The 20568-nt window shown below is 36.3% G+C and overlaps 1 protein-coding gene across 1 annotated transcript in view; it reads right to left on the bottom strand.

The window, feature by feature from the left end:
* The window catches only part of LOC107296579 (potassium voltage-gated channel subfamily KQT member 1-like), a 118692-nt gene extending 101119 nt beyond the window's left edge, over positions 1 to 17573 (bottom strand). Inside the window, exons 1-5 of the mRNA XM_015825910.1 lie at positions 17509 to 17573; positions 16579 to 16654; positions 10302 to 10396; positions 9180 to 9226; positions 7123 to 7184 (exon numbers count right to left, since the gene is read on the bottom strand). Of these exons, the coding sequence (XP_015681396.1) occupies positions 7123 to 7184; positions 9180 to 9226; positions 10302 to 10396; positions 16579 to 16654; positions 17509 to 17573 (345 nt within the window). The remainder of the gene's footprint in view (positions 1 to 7122; positions 7185 to 9179; positions 9227 to 10301; positions 10397 to 16578; positions 16655 to 17508) is intronic.
* Between the last annotated feature and the right edge of the window lie 2995 nt (positions 17574 to 20568).

The raw sequence follows: 20568 nt of genomic DNA on the forward strand, positions 1-20568 counted from the left end.
AATAGATCTGAAGCTAATCTTGAACAATGGCCTATTGTAACCTGAAACAGAATTATATGATACTATTTGACATTGCCTCAGAACTTTTACCTAACTTAAAATTAGAGTGAATTCTTCTCCCCCCCACCACTGTCCTGTTCTTTCTTTGCTCAATGTTGACAAAAGTAGCTTTATTGTTCAACAATAATATGCACCTGTACAAAAGTATTAGTCACTTAGAGGCTAACTTTTTGATATTACATATGATACAAAGGTGTCAAAAAACAAAACAAAAAGAAAACATAAAGAGATGGATTTCAATCTACAACAGTCCATTACAACATACAATCTCATTTTCTATGCATGAGTAGAAATAGTAAACTCCTTCAAAATCATATTTTTGGGGCTTTGCCATTCTGACGGGAGGGGGGAGGTTTCATTCTATTGGGAGGGGGGCTCACGGATGTATTTCCTTTACTTTGTTCTCTTTACCTTTGATGCATCGCTTTGGGTGTGAAGAGGGGGAGGAATATGCTAGGAGTCATCTGCCTTATCTCCAAGCCATTGTGAAAGGAAGACACAGTGCCTGAGAATTACTCCTTATCATTCCAATTCCCATGACAATTTCACACTTGTGGATTGGCTGGAGACAGCTAGACAGTTGGACACTGGGGAGGGGTTTGTGAAGGGAAACTTTAATGTAATGGTTTACACAGGAATCCCTCAGATCTTGTTTTGCCTTTCTGTTTTCACTGACTCTCAATAAAAGTTCCTGTTTGAAATAATGCCTGTTTCAAGATTTCAGCTTTCTTGGGAGTACTAGCTGAGGCAGGACCTTACATTAAGCAAGGTCTGCAAAGTGGTCAACCCGAGAGGCGTCCGCCCTACTGTGGGGACCGTGCACACCATGTCACTCCATGCAGAGACTAGGATGAGTCCGAGTGCTGGAAAGAGTCTGCCACCAAGACTCATCCTGAAGAGAGTCCCTCCAAATAGACGGGGGAGACAGCCGCCATGGAGGAATCCACAAGACTGAGGTGGTCAATTGGCTTTGGAAAGAGAGAGGATTGGGATGGAAGAACCCAATGCATAACCTTCATCTGGGGCAGTCGAAAACCAGGCTGGAAATGTGAGATGGAACTACTCTATGATGACGAGAAGACCGAGTGGGAGCAAGACCTTGCCAACCAGATCCTGAAGCAGGCAATGCACTTTATGGTGGAAATGTTTCAGGCTCAGGGGAAGAAGTGAGGAGCAGCTCAAAGAAGCTACGGGACACAAGAGCGAGTTGGTGATTACTGAAACTGCAACCAGAGTAGTCAGTTCTACCAAGACAGTGGCAGCCATCCCAGCTTCCCCTCAATAGGGTGGGCCCTTAGGAGTAAATGCTCCCTGAGCAGCCAGGGGAAGAGCCCCACCACCTGAACCTGAACTGAAGCTGGTCCCCCTCAGAGTGAAGCTTGATGGGGACCCTTTGCTCACATTCTCACCTACATGCAAGTGTATGGCAGGACCCTCCCCAGTGAGGAAGCTAGAGTCAGTGTCTGGAAGGCGCCACAGTCCATTGGATGGTGACCCTGCACAACTCCAACGCCTCAGAGCTCCGGGACTTCAATTGCTTCATGTTGGCCCTGAGGCGGCATTTCACAGATCATCTAGCCGATCAAAAGGCGCGAGATCACATAAAAACAGTCAGGCAAAGGCGCTGTCTCATAGCTGAATACATGGAGGAGTTCCGAGACCTGGCATGCTGCCTCAACTGGCCTGAGGACATCCTGGTGAGCTGTTTCCAGGATGGGCTCAATGATGACCCGTACAATGCCTGCAACACCTGCGGAGCCCCAGTCCACCTACATGACTGCTGCATCCTGGCCGAAGAAGAAGAGATTGACCAGAACCACAACCCATACCAATCGGGGAATACTTGGAAGAGGTCTCACCCGGAAAAGAAAGAAGAGGCAACCAAATCCACAGCAGCTCAACTGTGCTCAACAGCCTGCTTCAAGTGTGGCAAAGAGGGCCATCACGCTCTGGAGTGCTGCATGAAAACCCTAGCCAAGAAGGGAGACCAACTGTCCAGAGGGAAGCCGATGAGATCTATCCAACTGTCCGGAAGGAAGCTGATGAGACTATCTGATGAGACCTTACCCCAGCCAAGGACTCAGCCCTGAAAACTGCGAAGGTCATGGAGTTTTTCCCAACCCCAAACCCAAGAGGGGGAACTCCGACCTCACAGGGGGACAAGCCGGGGATGCAGGAGAGCGACTATGACGATGACCCCTTGGTAAGTAGGCCAATCGTGCCAATCACATTGCCCATAANGCTAAGAAGATTAAGGGTGTGGAGACAAAAACATATGAAGAACGATTGCAGGAATTGGGTATGGCCAGTCTAGAGAAAAGAAGGACTAGGGGGTGACATGATAGCAGTATTCCAATATTTGAGGTGCTGCCACAAAGGCACCAGAAGGCAAGACAAGAAACAATGGATGGAAACTAATCAAGGAGACAAGCAACCTGGAATCAAGGAGAAGCTTCCTAACAGTGAGGACAATTAACCAGTGGAACAGCTTGCTTTCAGAAGTTGTAGATGCTTCATCACTGGAGGTTTTTAAGAAAAGATTGGACAGTCACCTGTCTGAAATGGTATAGGATTTCCTGCTTAAGCAGGGGTTGGGCTAGAAGACCTCCAAGGTCCCGTCCAGCTCTATTCTGATTGACTGATTGATTGAATTCAAATGAATTACCACTTTTCAAATATTTAAAACAGGTAGTAACTCAGATTGTTTCCAGAGGAAGAGCTCTAACCATTACTAATTAAAAGCAGTATACAATTATGTCATCTTTGTCTCCTTAGCGTACTTTCTTTGGTAAGAAAATCAAGATGACGTAATCAAGGAGAAAGTAAAATGGTTCCAAATGAAAGATGACTTGTAAGAATCCATCTAAAAACTGCACAAATAAAAGTCTTATCTGAAAGGACTTTCTATTCCATGCTGCCCTCACAAATTCAAAAGAACATTTACAGTAAACTTTTCAGTGAGGGCTATATTGTAAAATAAGCTTATTTTTTATATTATTTTATAAAAACATAAAATATATTCATATATTGTATAACATAAAAATATATTTTCTGCATCCAATGTTCCTACAAGAATTTATCTTGTTTCTTTTGTTTTTGGTCAGGAATGAGCTGGGTTAAATATTGGGATTTTAAAAACTGGGGAAAATAAAATTGGCTTAATTGTTGAAAGAGCTTTGTTAACTTCTTCCCTGCAGATTTCTTGTACCAAGCCTGGTTACTTCCTGAATGAATACAGGCTGCTTTTTATATATGAAACCTAAGACTTCTTGGCACTACTCCAGATATTAAATAAAAAAGCTACACGCCACTGCTAACCTGCTTCCCTAAACAGAGTCACAGTATTTGAACTACTAAAGCAGGATTTTCATTTCCCAACCTTTCAATGATCTCTGGTGCAGTCTTTTTAGGCACATGCCCACCCCAAGCATAAAATAAGAAATATGCTGAAAAATATGACAATATTCCACACTAATTAGCTAACCCAACAACAATACCTCACTGCCTTTCCAGCTTTCCTTGAAGACCATAAGATCTGTGATGAATCTTTTCCTCTTTGTCCTAGTGTCATGTTCTGCGTTAGCCTATAACTCAATTTAATTAGTTTAAAAGATTAAAGAGAAGTATCTTAACTCTCTGTTTGATTATCAGCAACTGGCAACCAAATATTTTTCCCATTCTATGGGAAAAATATTTCAAAATTAGAGAATAATGACAAGGGAAAACCTTACATGTATATTTCCCCAAAAGAGACGTCTGCAGTGGGGTATTCCCAAAAAAGGAACAGTCTGACAGTACATAATAATCATGCAGATATATAATGATATGGTTACCCCCTCGTTTCTATTTTAAAAGTAAATGCCGATATCATGAATTGAGCCTGGAATACAGCTAACCTTCCTTCCTTCCTTCCTTCCTTCCTTCCTTCCTTCCTTCCTTCCTTCCTTCCTTCCTTCCTTCCTTCCTTCCTTCCTTCCTTCCTTCCTTCCTTCTCCCATCCCTCCTTCCTTCCTTCCCTCCCTCCCTCCCTCCCTCCCTCCCTCCATCCATCCATCCATCCATTACACTTCTACACTGCCCATCTCACCTACTTGACCTGGGGTTGTTTACAATAAAATTTACAGATCTTTTAATATTGGAGACATAAAATTACAGTCCTGTTTGGGCAACCATATTTTGCAGCATTTGTAATTACGGTACTGAATACTCCTTCAAAATAACCCTGTATAACCAAGGTATGAACACTAGTTAACAGATCAGATTTGATTCATAAATGTGTACTACCAGTATACAACACACACTTATTTCTGTCCTACTTTCTGCCATTAAAAATTCCTTTCTACATCAATGTTTTAACAATATTTGTATTAAAAATATAAAAATAAATATGAAATAAATAAAATATAAAAAATAAAAATAAATGCAATAAAAGCATACCTGAAATAAACAAAAGAAGAAAAAGGTATCAATTGATCCACCAGAGTAAATCAAACTTTAAAGCAAAAGTTGGCATGAATAATAATAAAAAGCTTGCTAATGGAAGGAGAATAAAAACAGAAGTAAATTGACCTTGCATGCCATAGATTAGGATTAATTGAGAATAAAATTCCTTTTAGATCTTGGCTTTGTAAAGAATTCAAATTAATCAGCAGCACCCACTAAAGCAAGCTGAAACCGACATGTGACATTTAGCTTTATCTTTTATATATAAAAGAGAATAAAAAATTGTAATTAGATTTACTATTTTAAAGTAAATACTATAGATGGTTTAAACTTTAATGGATTACCAGAAAAAAATCCTGGAAGCTACTGAAAAAAAAACATAGGTTAATATCCATTTCTATCTTTAAGGTCTATACCTAAGGTACTAATTTTTTCCCCCTGGAATTTCATGATATTTTACTCCATCTCAAACATTTAAGCAAATTTCTTACAAAATGAATGTGATTTTACTTTAATGTTTGCTGTCCTTATCAGATTATCTCTCTAATGCTAGACAAAACAGGACTTGCATCATTTAAAAGAATACCAAATACCAGCTCAGTTTTCCAGACCTTATCGCCTTCTTCATTACTTACAACACTAACATCTAATTTGCAGAATACCAGCTCATAAATGACAGCAATACTGGTGTTTATTTCATGTGCTACTACCTTTTTAATATTTTCCACTTTCGTTTTGATGATTGGTATCACAGAATTTGTAGATTTATTCTAAATAGATCTTGAGCTTTGTACGGTTTGCATATAAAGACAGTTGAAAGTATTAACCACTTTAGTAGGATTCTAATAGCCTTGCAGTGTATTCTTCCTGTTAGTGGGTAAGCGTTTACAGCATGGTAAAAAATACAAAAGAGCAAGCCAATTTGATGTAGTGGTTAAAGATACCAGGATTAAAAATCAGGAGATTGGTATTTTTAATCCTGTCTTACTCATGAAACCAACTGGGTAAGATCTATCATTCCACTCAGTCTTAGGAAGAAGACAATGGCAAGCCACTTCTGAATTATTGTCCCAAACCTACATTGAGTTTTCATGTAGTTGCCAAGGGTCAGGACTCGACTCAAAAGTCCACACACATGCAGCCACATGCAAATGTAGCAGCAAAATGTAATCACATCCAAAAGCAACCTTACTCTAAAAATCAGTTAGTATATCAACCTCTCCTGTGCATTTGCCCTTGATCACATATTACCTGTAGAAGAGATGATAATATAAAATGTACAAAGATGTGCAGGTATTGGTCTTATAAAAGACGAGGATGCAAAAAGCAGGATTCTTGCTTGGATGATTCTTAAAATACATATAATAAATGTGTGTACAGCTCTAAAAAAAAGGAACAGAGTGAACGATATGTGGTGGAATCTGGCCAACAACAGCACAGGTGTCAATGAATTGAAATGTTATAGTTTTTAAAAAGTTCTCAGACATTTCAAAGTATATTTAAGTGATATTCCATTTATGAGTACCATATCAATTGACATGGCACTAGCTATACATTGAAAATGGTTTCCAGCTGGCAATCAATGAACAACTTCCTTGTTTAGTTCAACTCATGGGGCAGATTCCAACATCCCTAAGAATGCCTGCATATGGGATACCTTTATCCAATCCATTTCAAGAAAACAGATTTACTTCACCCAGAAAGATTTCCCAGAAAAGAACCCTTGAAGCTTCCTCCTCTCATTTCTCTCTCGCGCCATTGTTCAATAGCTATAATAAGACACCAATTGGCAATTATTCCTCTGTCCATCAGTGTAGAGGGAAGGAAAGGGAAGTGAAGAAAACCGTTTCAGCAGTGATGATAATAAATGAGAAAGCTGGACCTGCTCTTATAAAATTATTATATCCTTTCAGGCTCCTTTCACTTGTGTAACTATGTTGGTTCATTATGGGAAAATATTCATTGTTTTGGTTAAATTATTAGCAATTCCCACCCCTTTCTCTTTCCTTCTCTGTCTTGTTTATATTTAATTCCATGTCTTTTGGGAAGGATTTTCTTTCAATTGTCTGTCAGCTCTACAGTGATGTAATTCCCCCCCCCCCCCACTGTAATCAGAAGAAATTGCACAAATAAGTTGAAACAAGCCAGGACATATGGATAACTCCAGACATTAGACTGCATTTTAATTGCTGTAACAATAACATACTGCATATTCATATTAAGTTGTCCTTTGATAATGAGTAAGATGGGGCATAGCACAAAAACAAATATTTCAATTGATTTAAATGATTAAATTAATAAACCCTCAAACTAGATCACAGGCTTTAAATCTGAGGGATTTAAGCATACTCAACAATATATCTCCATTTACAGATACTGCAAAATGTTATAGATCATATCCTCCATTTCCATTTTCAAACAATTCATTAGAAATGAAATCTTCATATGGAATTATATTTTTATTTTCTACAAATTTGCCTTTGTTAAATTGGTTGACTATGTTCATGTCCTCACAATTAGGTTGCATTTTTTTAATAATCAGGAAGGAAAAGAATGTGCTGGTGTGCTTTTGTTATGCAGTAAAATACAACTATTATTGAAAGTTTAATTTAGGCCTACCTTGTCTTCGACTCTGTTCAGCCGGGCACCAACTGTATTATTCCCTCGATCTTTATTTTTTTCTGCATAGAAAGGACACTTCTAGATGAATATCAAGTGTTACAATAGTATAGAATGAAGCCATGCAATTGTATTTAACTAGTCTAGCAGAGCTATTTAATTGAATCCTGCTGACAGATGGGTAATTTTATTACATTAACAGCAGTTTTTTAAATTCATTTATTAGCATCAATTCAAGCCTTGCTTTGAATGGACTCAAATTCAGACTGCACCTTGAGTTCATGTGATGCTTTAAATCAGAAGAATTAGTGCATTCAGTTTAATAAATTTAAATTAAATTTAACACTAGTTTAGCTGAAAAGTACAATAGAGCATGAATGAGAGTCCATGTGGTGTAATGGTTAAGGTGTTGGACTAGGACAGGGGTAGGCAACCTTGGTTATTTTATGACTCGTGGACTTCAACTCCCAGAATTCCTGAGCCAGCATGGCTCAGCTTGGAAACTCTCCCTTTCCCCTCAGCATGGTTGGCTCAGGAATTCTGGGAATTGAAGTCCACGAGTCATAAAAGAGCCAAGGTTGCCTAACCCTGGACTAGGAGCAGAGAGGCCCTTATGTGCCTAAGAAAGACCAATCCTCTCTTAGGCACATAAGTTACTGTTGAGTAACTCTGAGCCACTCACATTCTCTCAGCTCTAGACTGGGAAGCTGAAAAACATCGCAGAATGTAGCAATGGCAAACCACTTCTATCTGTCAAGATTGATTCAAAAACACCAAAACAAAATACAGAACAATAAAAGTAAGAAGAATGCTGGTGTGCTTATGATGATGATGATCATCATCCATGAAATGTTAATATGTATTCATGAAAAAACCAAAGAGATCATTGTCAATTTCAGAAAAGCCAGGCACAGCCACACTTCTCTGTGCATTAATGATTCACCTGTGAAGAGGGTTACCAGCATCAAATTCCTGGGTGTGCAGCTAACGAGTAGGCTGGCTTGGTCGCTCAACAGTGAGAAACTGATGAAGCAGGCATAGCAGCGCCTGCATTTTCTGCGTCGCATGAGAAAAGCACATCTTCCTTCTCCTGTCCTTACCACTTTCTACAGGGGGACGATCGAGAGCATCCTGTCATACAGCATCACAGTCTGGTTTGGAAGCATCACTGCTTCAGACAGGAAGGCGGTGCAGAGAATGGCCAAAAAGATCATTGGCAGTTCCCTCCCTCCCATCCAGGACATAGCACAGAAGTGTTGCTTAAGCAGGGTCTGCAAGATTGTCTGGGACACTGCATATCCTCTTCATGAACTGTTTTCCTTGTTACCTTCAGGGAGGAGGCTTCGTGGTATCCGTAGCAGCACATCCAGATTCAGCCATAGTTCCATTCCATACAGCATTAACCTTGTGAACTCTCAAGCTTCCTCCTTCCATTATATTTTCAAGATGAACAGTGTTTAATATTTATTTGTTATGTATATGTAGGGGTGTGGGTCTATGCATATGTTGTATATAGTATGTTAGGTGTGTGTCATGTATGTGTTCAATTTGAGAGCGGGCAATTAAATTTCATTTTTGATGTGTGCCGTTGTGCCCACAGTAAAAAAAAAAGACAATAAAGGTTATCTTATCTTATTTCCCACAAAAGAAATATAGTGATACTATGGTTTCACTATAAATTATAAAAACTATAATGATGAGCACAACTAATTCAATTGCTATATCCAATAGGGATCCAGGTAGCACTCAAAATCTTGGATGCATTCCTCAGACTTCCCAAAATAGTGCTATTGAACCATAACTTTTACAATGTTAATTGTAACTTTTAATGTGGCAGAAGCCAATTTTTTTTAAAAGCATGAGAATAATTGTATTAGCTATTTTAATTAATTTGTTTTAAATTTAATTCATTCAGTGCTTTTGATTCTGTTCTGATTTTTTTTGTCATGGGTTTGTCCATTGGTTGGATAAATTGCTATTTCTATGAGGATTTTTTTATTTTAGGAAAAGTAATGTATTTAAGATATATTCTGTGTTTTTCTAGGATGGTAACTTACCTGAGAGAGAAATAAATAGTGATGGCTTCCCTATAGATTGGTCCAATCTAGAGAGAAAGAAAAAAAATGTATAAAATAAGAAACCAAAAGTTTTCCCCCAGGTGAAACATGGACAATTGAAAACAAGTGTGTTTGTTTTGTGTGTTCCTACCAATAATGAAAGGTTTTACATAGTTATTGGTTTATTTGCAAAATGAACTTTTTATTGTGATATTTAGAGATATGGTATGTGAGCTAAAAGGCTCCATGAAGAAGTTACTCATTCACTAAAGATTTAGTGTTGTCTATTAACACTTCCTGATGTTAACATTTCCATAGAGATATGGAGATGTTGGGCTCATGAGTTCAAAATAGTTTTTGGCTGCAATAAAGCAATTATAAAATAACGTTCTTTTTATGTAATTTGTGGAATTTTTTTAAACTATGCTCTAAAGACACTAGTTGATAAAATAAATGAGATTCTTAAATACATGGGAGATGAAGGATGAAGTTTCTTATTTGTGAAGATCTTACAATCAAGTTGAAGAAATAAAAGGGAAGGCAGGAGAAAAGTGGGATAATTTGGGTTCATGCATCATTCTAAGTCAGGGGGTCTCCAAATGTGGCAACTTTAGGACTTTTGGATTTTCACTCCCAGAATTCCTTAGCCAGCCATGGTTTGGATTAATATGTCCTGGTTTGTAAACATAATTTATGGCTTAGCATATTGTAAGAATCCAGCCAACAGTAACTTATTCAGTAAAGCCTAGTTATAACACACCAGGGCTTCAAGCAATCTGTTAACCTTCTCAATATGAAAACACTGTCATGCCACATTTTCCAACCTGGCTTCTATTGCCCATTGCATTCTTAATTCCTTTTCCTCAGGGAGTGATCAGATCAGATACATTAACACTTGAAGTTCCATGCAGGTAAGGAAGTATTTTAGAACTGGGTGTAAGGTCATGGGGCACTCTATAATCCTGCATATTTGTAAGATACAGTGGCAGAAATTGTTTTCACAATTAAAAATTGATGGCATTTAATGTGGGGCAGTAAGGATACCATACCGGGCTTGTTCAGAATATACATTTAAAAAAAAAATAAAATCATTAAGTTTAGAAGATGAATTCTCGACCATACCTTCTTTGAAGCTCTTTTATTCGGACCATCAAGTTGAGATGACCCTGAGAATATTGTTCTATCACATCGCGTACATCATAAGGCTTCCTAGCTTGCTGTGAAAATAGAAAATAATAACCATAATAGTATTTCAAATCCCAGTATAGCATGCCACACCTATGTGGCTGTTAGTTGAAATAAGGAAAAATAGAAAGCTAATCTTTTCATTTCCACAGCTTTTTCATGTAATTTTACATAGTACAGATAAGGACTAATGGGTGTAATTCAGGTTCTTTGTTAAAATGTTTATTCCTTGTGTTTAAGTGATATATCTAGATGGCTGTACATGCAGAAAGCCCTTTTCATGAGTTAAGGAACTAGATTGTTAAATATTTTGTCCTAATGTATTTAGAGCATTGAAGGTAAAAAATTAGGCCTAGAAACAAACTGGAAGTCAGTGAAGTTGGTTTTAAAAAAAACCATCTTTTTTCTTATTGGTTATAAAGTTGTGAGAGTGATGATATTTTACTTAGTGGTCTCATTATCTCTGATATATTACATATTCTCACTTATCATTTCACCCCATAAAAGGCACCATATTGATAACAACCTGTTGCAAGTCTCTCTCTCTCTCGCTCTCTCTCTCTCTCTCTCTGTGTGTGTGTGTGTGTGTGTATGTGTGTGAGGGGCAAAGCTCTGTTGACTTATTTTCATGTAGTCTATAGTGTTCCATTAACCTGCACATCTATTATAACATGGTAAAGCAGAGATTTTCATAATTTGAACAATCCATATAAATTCAACTGGGTAGTATTCAAGTATTTGGAATAAATTCACCACTGCACGTGATATACAGTATTGTTGTTCAATACACTTTAAACTCTTTCATAATTTTATAAATGTTAAGGAAAATTTCTTCATCTACTTTTAAAATGAAGTGCTTCATATAACAGACAAAAATTAGGGATTTTAGGAAATTATACTAATCTATATAAAACCTCTTTTAAAATTACTGAATGTTAAAGTGGCCTCACAGTTTCTTATGCTAGAAGGCAGCAGAATGCATGCATCTGGGAAAATAGAAGTCACTCTGCTCCAAACTGAATAACAGATTGCACAATAGAATTTAATAGCTAAAGCTATAATAAATTAGACTGGACCCCAAAGAGTGATCTCTATTAGGTAAAATAGTGTCCTGCTTTTCTCCTCCTACAATGGCATGTGGATATAGGCACCCAAGCAACAAACTACTAGAAAAGGAATAATCTGAGCAGACCAACCTGCAGATCAATGAATATCCAATTTATGCCTGAACCACAGATATTCATATTTTATTATTTTCCATGTAGCTTATTAGCAAGTTTTATTTTTCTTTTTAAGTTCTCTGCTGTAAGGATTTGGTATTCATTTTTATAATGTGCATGTTTTTGTATAAAAGAATGGCAGATGATTTTGGGGAAGCAATGCTAGTGGAATTCCTAGGTGGAGGATCCTACTACTTTGAAATAAAACATCAAAACAAATTGTGACTAGTTACTTTTAGATCTCTGTTCAGATCTGATTTCCCTGTTTCTTCTGCTCTCAGAAACAAGTTTGAAAGATAAATATAATCATACAATTATCATACAACCATTTTAATTAAGATCATCAGGAGTTAAGTTCTAGTTACTTTAAAACGGCAATCTGTATACTAACAAACCAAGTGCAGTTGGAGATTGGAAGCATTATCTGGCCAAACGTCTGCTTGTTTCGGGAATAAAGCTAATGAATTATCTCATTATCCAATCAACAGTACTTCACATGAAATCTAATCAATGTGGCCAACTTTACAGAGTCAAAAGTGGGGGTTCAATGGCTCAGTGATTAAAAATGTGGAGCTTGTGAGCTGGCAGCCCGGGTCCAAGACCTGAGCACCACATGATGGGGTGAGCTCCCGTGACTTACCCCAGCTCCTGCCCACCTAGCAGTTTGAAAGCATGCAAATGCGAGTAGATAAATAGGTATCACTTCAATGGGAAGATAACAGGGTTCCATGCACCTCAGTGTATAATCAGTGTTTACTTAAGTATTTTACTTAGTTGGGCTTATACTTAGACTAACAAAACAGGGCAACGATGATATTCAATAAGGTACACTTTTCTGTATAACATGAGGAAAACTCTTGTGGAAAGCACGCTAGAGAATGGCACACTCTGTTGTTCTCTATGCTTTCATGCTGAGGCATGCTATTCTTCTACCAAGTTTCCCTCGGAGTCAAAATGGAAAAGCAGAAAGGGAAGGACCAGCTGCAGGAAGTTCTGAGTAGTATAACCAAACAATGGTCAAGTCCAAGCGTGTGTAACATTCTTTGAAGTACAAAGAACTTTGAACTATTTTGTTTGCCAGAAAGCCCTCTGAAGTGATTACAGAAAATTGCATACATAGTTCTTGATTGATAGCAAGGTAACTGAATTACGTGTAAAGCACTGCCCAGTTTGTGGTGACACTTTGAAATCTAAAGCTATAAATACATCAAGAGTGTCTGGTGACATCACTGAAAGCCACAACAGACACTGTTATTACTGGGCCCCTAAACTTGTACAGTAGCTTTTATTATTTATTTTAGTAACTGTTCTAGTGGTCGTGTCCTGCTTGTAGATATCCCAGAGATATCCGGTTTATTACTGCAGGAAGCAGGATGCTGCATTCGATGGACTTTTGATTTGATGGGATAGGTTTCTTCTTATCTTCTTAAATAAATATTTATTAAAGAAGTGACTAACCATACTATAAAAATATTAGACTGTAAATATACTATGAGCGTTTTCCCTAACCTGTTGCCTTCAAGAAATATTAAATTAAAGCAAGATGTTCTGATATTACTGTCTAATACAGTGTTTCTCAACCTTGACAATTTTAAGGCATGTGAACTCCAACTCCCAGAATTCCACAGCCAGCAATGCTGGCTGTGGAATTCTGGGAGTTGAAGTCCACATGCCTTAAAATTGTCAAGGTTGAGAAACACTGGTCTAATATATCTGAAATGTCGCTCTCTATATTGGAGAAGCTGCTCTATAAAATGGAAATTCCAGAACATTCCCACAGATTTTGGAGTTCTGTGCTCCCTGATTCTTGATGTTCCTCTCTTTCAAACATTTGGCAAATCTGTTTTAATAAATGAAAGGGAACATATCAGTGTTAAAATATCAATGTAGTTTGCTTATGAAATGACTGTATGACTTGTTTAATTGTCTTTGCAAAGAATATATGCATTGCTGATGATTGGAAGAATGCCATTATTACTCCATTACAAAAACAGAATGTTAACAAGAGTGAATGCAAAACTACAGAAGGATTAATTTATCAAGTGCATGGCTGAATTCTGATCAAAAGCATGTAAGACATGACTGTGAAAAAACGTTTTGGCAAATATAGCACAGCTTTATTCAAAGCAGGAAGTGTGCCGAGCAGATATTTGAACTTTAGCAAGGCCTTTGCCTTCTTATGTGAATGTGACGAAGTTTAATGTATGCTTGTTGATTTATAGAAAGCATATGATAAGAGATTTGAAATATGAAATATTTTGCATGAACACAGACCTGAAGTATGTTTGTGAATGAGATAACAATGCTATATGAGAGAAGTAAAACATATGTGACAACAAATGGAATGCTTAGGGAATAGTTCAATTTGAACAAGAAAAGGATGAGTGACGTCCACGATCTCCTTAATGCATTTATATAGAGAAGCATAAGGAAAGCTTGTTATGAAGTATGATAGTTGGGGATATGGAGACAAGTGGACCTTTTATGCAGACAGTGTTGTATTGCTTGTTAAGGTGAAAGATTTCTAAATAAACTGATACAACAAGGAATAGGGAATGAAACATTAATGAATCAATGAATAAGGAAACTGTTTTGATAGGGAATTGAGTGAAGGCTTGCAAGCTATATATAAATAGCAACAAACTGAAGCAAACAGATATTTTGTAATTTGATAGAATTTTTTTCTAAACATAGGGAAACAGAGAAATTATAAGATGTACAAGTACTAATAAAGAGATAGAAGGCATTATGTGGTCTGTTAATTTTTAATTAGAGTGGAAAAAAACAGGACAGATGCTCAAATGGAGAAAAAGCAGATTAAAAATGGACTGAGCACAGAAGTGAATGACCAGTACAAAAGAAATACATTTGGTCATATGAAGAGAATCAAGGAGGACTGAATTGGAAAACAAATATGAAGGTTTCAGAGGAAAGAGAAAGAAAGGTATGGTTGGGCAGAATTCATGAGTTCGTCAACAAGAGAAAGATGAGAAATTCAAAGAACAAGAGACAATGTATTAATTAATTAAGACTTAGTGGATATCTAAGCATGGAGCAGTATAATGAATAGTGTTGGTATAAACTGGTTTTAGTTAAATTTCTTTCCCCTTACCTCCTGCCTTTTATTATTTTGTTACTACTTTATATTAATTTGAGTGCTTAGCATAACGTTGCTTATCCCAAAAAGAAATAGCACAATAGGTAGATATTTATACTTGTAGGATGATTCTTTGAAACTCTACAGCTCCTTGAACACTTAAGTCACTACTTCTGATTACAGATAGGTCTCATTTTGTGGATCAGATATGGAAAACAATTTTCTGTTACTCACTAGAGAAGAGATATTTTAGTAATTTTTTATGAGTCCAAATTCGATTTCTTAGTTGTACTGATTGCATAGCTTTAAATGAATTTTAATTGGAAAGATGGAAAAAGATGTGAAGAAACCTGAAATGTTCCAGCATAAATTCTATTTTGCTCAATTAAATCAATAAAAAGAATATATGTTTGGCATTTGTGTAAGAAAGAACTTGATGATGTTGACCTTGTAGTAGAACCAGTGGTATGGCTCTTCTTCTCAACTCTTCCTCTGATGAAGCCAGATAGAAGGAAATAAATTACTTTACTGGTCATGATAATACCAGCTTCATTTCCTTCCCCAGTAAACTGAAGCATGCTCTAAGGCTGCAATTGTAGAGAGATGAATGGCTATACAAATTGCTCTGTTGAGTTTTCTTCTCTCTATGCTGTTTCCAATCAATGATGATATTATTATTAGCCAGTTTTATCAATTTACCATTATCTTGATTAAAAACTGCTTTGTAATTTAAAAAACAAAGCCTAAGTTCCCTGTTGTTGGAAGATGAACATAGTTGAAGTTTCTGTAAATGATCAAATGTGATCTTTGAGGATGTGTGTGGCTTCAGATACAACCTTATCATAATCACAATAATAAAATGGGGTGCCTACTTCTGCTTAATTATTAAGAAGAATACATCTTTTAATAAGTATTTATAAGATCTTCATCAGATTAAGACCTCCTACACTTTTTGTTGAAAACTTTCTCTAGCCACAATTTGAGTTCCTAGGAGCACCAGAAAATAATCAAATACAGAATTATACTTCATATGAACTTATAGTATTCTTTAAAAAAAGCAGTTTTCAGCCCTTTTGGTTGGAAATATGTGTTTAAAAGTTTGTAGAAAATGCTCGCTGAATTTTAGAATGTAGAGAAAAAAGCTGAGTAAGACTTCTATTACTTCTCAGTGCAACTGTCTCTTTCTAGATTGGCAAAGGGGGGGGTAGGGGAAAAATAAAATATGCAATAGTAATTATGTAATACTAACATCTGTACCATAAACACCTGTTTTCTTAAACTAGTATTTCAATTCAACCATTATTATTTTTTCACTCGCTGAATCATGCTAGAATAATAGGCTCACTTACTCATTCTTTGCTTGTTTGCTTGCAATAAACATGGTTTTGTCTATGCTATTTAATTCCAAGGTAAACAATTTTAGAAAAATTCAGGACAATATGCCTATAATCCCAAGAAATGTTAATTTTGGTTCTAGGCTTTGTATCAGGATATCAGCTAATATGAGATAGAAACAAGGTTAAGGTAGAGGTCTAATCTCTAGGTCCATTAAATCAGCACGACACAGCTCAGAATTAATGAAGACATATGAGAATGTTTGCATTGGAAGGAGACAGAGATAACAAAAGGGGAAAGGTCAAGTCCATTAGTAGAAAATAACATTTTAATTCAGGCTGCATTTCAGAAATTTAGCCTGTTCCCATTGCATCCACAGTTGAGTAACTTGCTGATAAACAGTCACCCTATTGAAGAACAGAGAGAAGAGTAAGAATAGCTCCCTGATATTAAAATGGATTTCCCTGGCTTTTCCTTGTTTAAGACTTAAAAGAAGCAAGAACTAAAAAAAAGGAGAAAAAAGGAGATTCTTTTTAAAAAAAGTACTTTTTCAACAACTCACCTGAAATTTCTTCTTTGCCACAAAATACTGCATACGGCGTATCACTTTAATGGCAGAACGGTGATGTTCTTTCAAACTGTAAAGAAAAGAAGAAGAAGGGTCATGTAGGCAAAGCTAAACAATCTACAAATTATTTATTATTTATGCTGCAACCGAATATCTTTCATGAAAAGTCATGAAAAAAGTACAACATCCTGGCCCAGTTAATCTTCCCTACTCTTTTTCAAGTCACCATCGGTTATGCTGAAAGGGCAGGGATTTTGGATGACTGTTGGTTGAGGCTAAGGCCTGTGGTGCAGCCAAAGCTAATATTCTTTCCATGATGCATTAGCCAAATATCTGAAAGCTTTAAAGAGAAAAGGCACATTGATTTCACTAGAATCAGAATACTCCACAAAGCTAAGAATATAAAACCAGCTATTACAAGAAATAACATATCAGCACAGTACCAGATAGACAAAAAGTATACTTTGAGAATATGCCATTACCACTAATCCCAGTTGGATTACTAGAACAATTAATTTAAAATAGGGATGCCTCCATTTAATAGGGATGCCTCCATTTTGTGCCACATGCCAACCTGCTCCAGTCCTCAAGTGAATTATTGTTTGGCACCAAGTATGGAATCATATTATTAAAAAAACCTCCCTATCATACCTATTCTAACAAAAGGGAACTGTCTTTGCACGGTCTTCTAATATGCATTTGGCTGGATGTGTGTCAAGCAAGGCTATTCTATTCATTCAAAGTAATAATCTTTGCTTCACTAAAGTCAATTTAATACTGATGAAAGACGAGAGAGAGGCACCTACCTATTAAAGAGACCAAATCACAGTAGCAACCCTGTGCAAATGTTCTCAGTTCTGTTACTGAGTAAGGACAGTTTAGTAACATTCAAATGAGTTGAAGGAATACCTGATTCAATGTTACTTTGACCAACCCTTCTCTTCCTTCTCTACTGGCTGAGCTTTAAATACTGCTCCAGAAGCCTCCATCGACTTTGTCCATTACAAATGCTTTTTCCATATCTGTTCATTTATCATACTTCCTAGTCCCCACATGTCCACTATTGAATCCACCAAACTCTAAGTAGTCTAGTAGTCTTTTCATTATTGGGACTATTTGGTTTTCTATTAATGAAGTTACTCCACCTAAACAAGGCACAACTCGACTGAAGTGAGCATCCAAGTGAACAACTCCTCACAAAATAGTTTATTTCAAGTGTTTTCTCAGTTCATGTGGATTTTAATGCAAGCACAAGCATAACAACTACAGAGAAGATACCGTAGTTGCTTATACTCAGAGACCCATGTAAATGTTTAACTCTCTGGATGCAAAAATTAGCATTTCTTCAACTAAAACAAACAGCATGCACACAAGCTGTTTGCTTATGCATTTGAATAACGAGGCCCAGACAAAATCAATTTAATGCTTAGAAACAATGAAAATATATTTTAGAAAAGTATTATGTGTATTCATTATTTTAATATTTCCCATACACACTGTACATTTGTAGGCATGTATGTGTATGCAGGGCTTTTTTTCTCGGCCTTGCGCCGTCTTGGCGCAAGGCCGTGGAAAAAGGCCCGGCCGGCGTGGCCTTTATCGGGGAGGGCGTGGCCTTTATCGGGGAGGGTTTAAAATGAACGTAAGGACAAGAGATTTCCCCGCCAGGATCCCAAACTACTCCCGCACCGGTCCAAACTCAAGGCGGTGGAAAAGAGACTCTTAAAAAGCCCTGTGTGTATGTATGTGTGTGTACATATGCATATATATAATACATATATACATAAATAATTCATTACATTAAACAGGTTTTGAAAAATTCTTACAAAGCTACAATAAAGTAATAAATTTCATATACTTTATATTCCTATTGGATAAAATAAATTTGTCACACCAAAATTAAAGGCAAGACATTCCAAATATGTATACTTTGCTTAAAGTTTGAATTCCCTATTTTGAATGATCTTAATTATTGTCTGGATGGAATGTGTTAATTTTGTAGATCATATTCTCTGCATTTATACTTTTATTAAATAGTTTTGAATTAATTTGCTTTCTTTTCCTTTTGTGCTTATGTATAGGTCTGCATTTATGCATGCAGGTATATATATTGTCATTTGGAAAAAATATAGGGATTTTTCTCAGAAGCAAATATTTCAGAAAGTTATTTAATATTCACCCAAAGAACATAATTTTCAGCAAAAAATTATTGAATTTGTTTAGTTACTTTTGACTTAGGGAAATATTCTAAAGCTGAATACTGTAATCATCAATAAATACTTTCCACAATTGTTTGCTTGTTAGATCCACTTAAAGATAAAATGTTACTTTAACCATGCCACTTCAGCAGAGGAATGAATAAACCTAATTATATTTACTAAATAAAGTAATGCTATACTATTCTTAATTGCTGAAACACTTTTTTTAAAAAATCCATAATTTTAAAAACTCAATATATGAAGAAAAACAAATCAAACTTATGCAGAAAACCCCAACTTTAAACACATGTATTCAATATCTTACCCAGAAAGAGATTTGTGTAAATAAAAATAATCCATAGGAAAAACTTTGAAATACTGATCTGACTTGAATAAAAGCACCTTAATTGTAGGAGTCTTTGAAATGTTTTGCTGAGCTGTTAACTTTCAGTCCATGCAAAGTTTTTTTTTTAACACCTCAGTTCAAACTATACTAGTTTATTTCAAACTAAATATACTTTAGTTTGTGTTAAGAAATCCAGCAACAGAAATTAAAGTAGTTTTGAATGTTGCAACAATCCATAAATGTGAGGAAAAATATATAGTAAATCAATTGCAGGATTAATTACTGAAGGCCACTGAGTGTCTTGACTTGTTCATAAATTTAAGGCTAAAATGAGCTTATAAGGCATTATTATAGAAATAATTTCAGTCTAATTTTAGCAAAATTTCCACAAGATTAAATATCAATTTTGTCTCCTTACCTCAGATTATTTAATACAGGTAGTCCTTGACTTACGACCACAAGAGAACCGAAATTTCTGTTGCTAAACAAGGCAGTCATTAAGTGAGTTTTGCCCCATTTTATGACCCTTTTTGCCATATTTGTTAAGTGAATCGCTGCAGTTGTTAAGCTAATAACACAGTTATTAAGTGAATGTGGCTTCCCCACTGATTTTGCTTGTCAGAAGGTCACATGCAACTGTCATAAATATGAGTCAGCTGCCAAGCACATGAAGTTTGATCGTGTGACCATGGGGATGCCTCAGTGGTCGTAAATGTGAAAAACAGTCATCATTCACTTGTTTCAGTGATGTTGTAACTTTGAATGGTCACTAAACGAACTGTTGTAAGTCAAGGACTACCTGTGAGGGAGAAGTGAACCAACAGACATCTTTAGTTTAAAAGGCACAATTGTGACAGCCTTGAGCTATTTCACTAGTGGAAGAGCTATACAGCAGATTATTTTCTTGAGTCAAGCATACTTTCACAAACATAAAATAGAAGGTTAAAAGTGGCTTTGTTTCTCCTTCTTTTTAAAATGGCATATATATATATTTCTGTCTATATGCATTTGTTTCTCATCCTTGAGTGAATGGAGTTGATCTGTGCCACCTGGATTCTTTACGCAATACACTGCAGATTTGAGAAGGGTAAGATGTAACGCCTAGAAGATAAACTAATAAATGAAATATAGAAGGGGAGGGGAAAAGGATTAGAAGGATGAAGAAGTTCTGTTTACTGACTCCTTGCTAATTTTTGCCTATAAACATAAACAAAATTAAAGCAACTTTTCTCAATACAATACTAATTAATATTTTTTTTAAAAATAAACAGAATCCAAGTAAATGCATGCTTGGATAATGTTTAAAACAACAGCTTCCTTGAGGATACAAGTACAGAATTGTTGAAAAGCAGACTATTTTAAAATAGTTCCAGCATAATCTGCTATTCAGCCTATTCTTTCACCAAGTTTTATTTAAGCAGTTTATCTTATTGAGATTAG

The sequence above is a fragment of the Protobothrops mucrosquamatus genome, unplaced genomic scaffold (genome assembly GCF_001527695.2).
Source record: "Protobothrops mucrosquamatus isolate PMUCROS unplaced genomic scaffold, P.Mucros_1.0 scaffold2877, whole genome shotgun sequence".
Lineage (NCBI taxonomy): Eukaryota > Metazoa > Chordata > Lepidosauria > Squamata > Viperidae > Protobothrops > Protobothrops mucrosquamatus.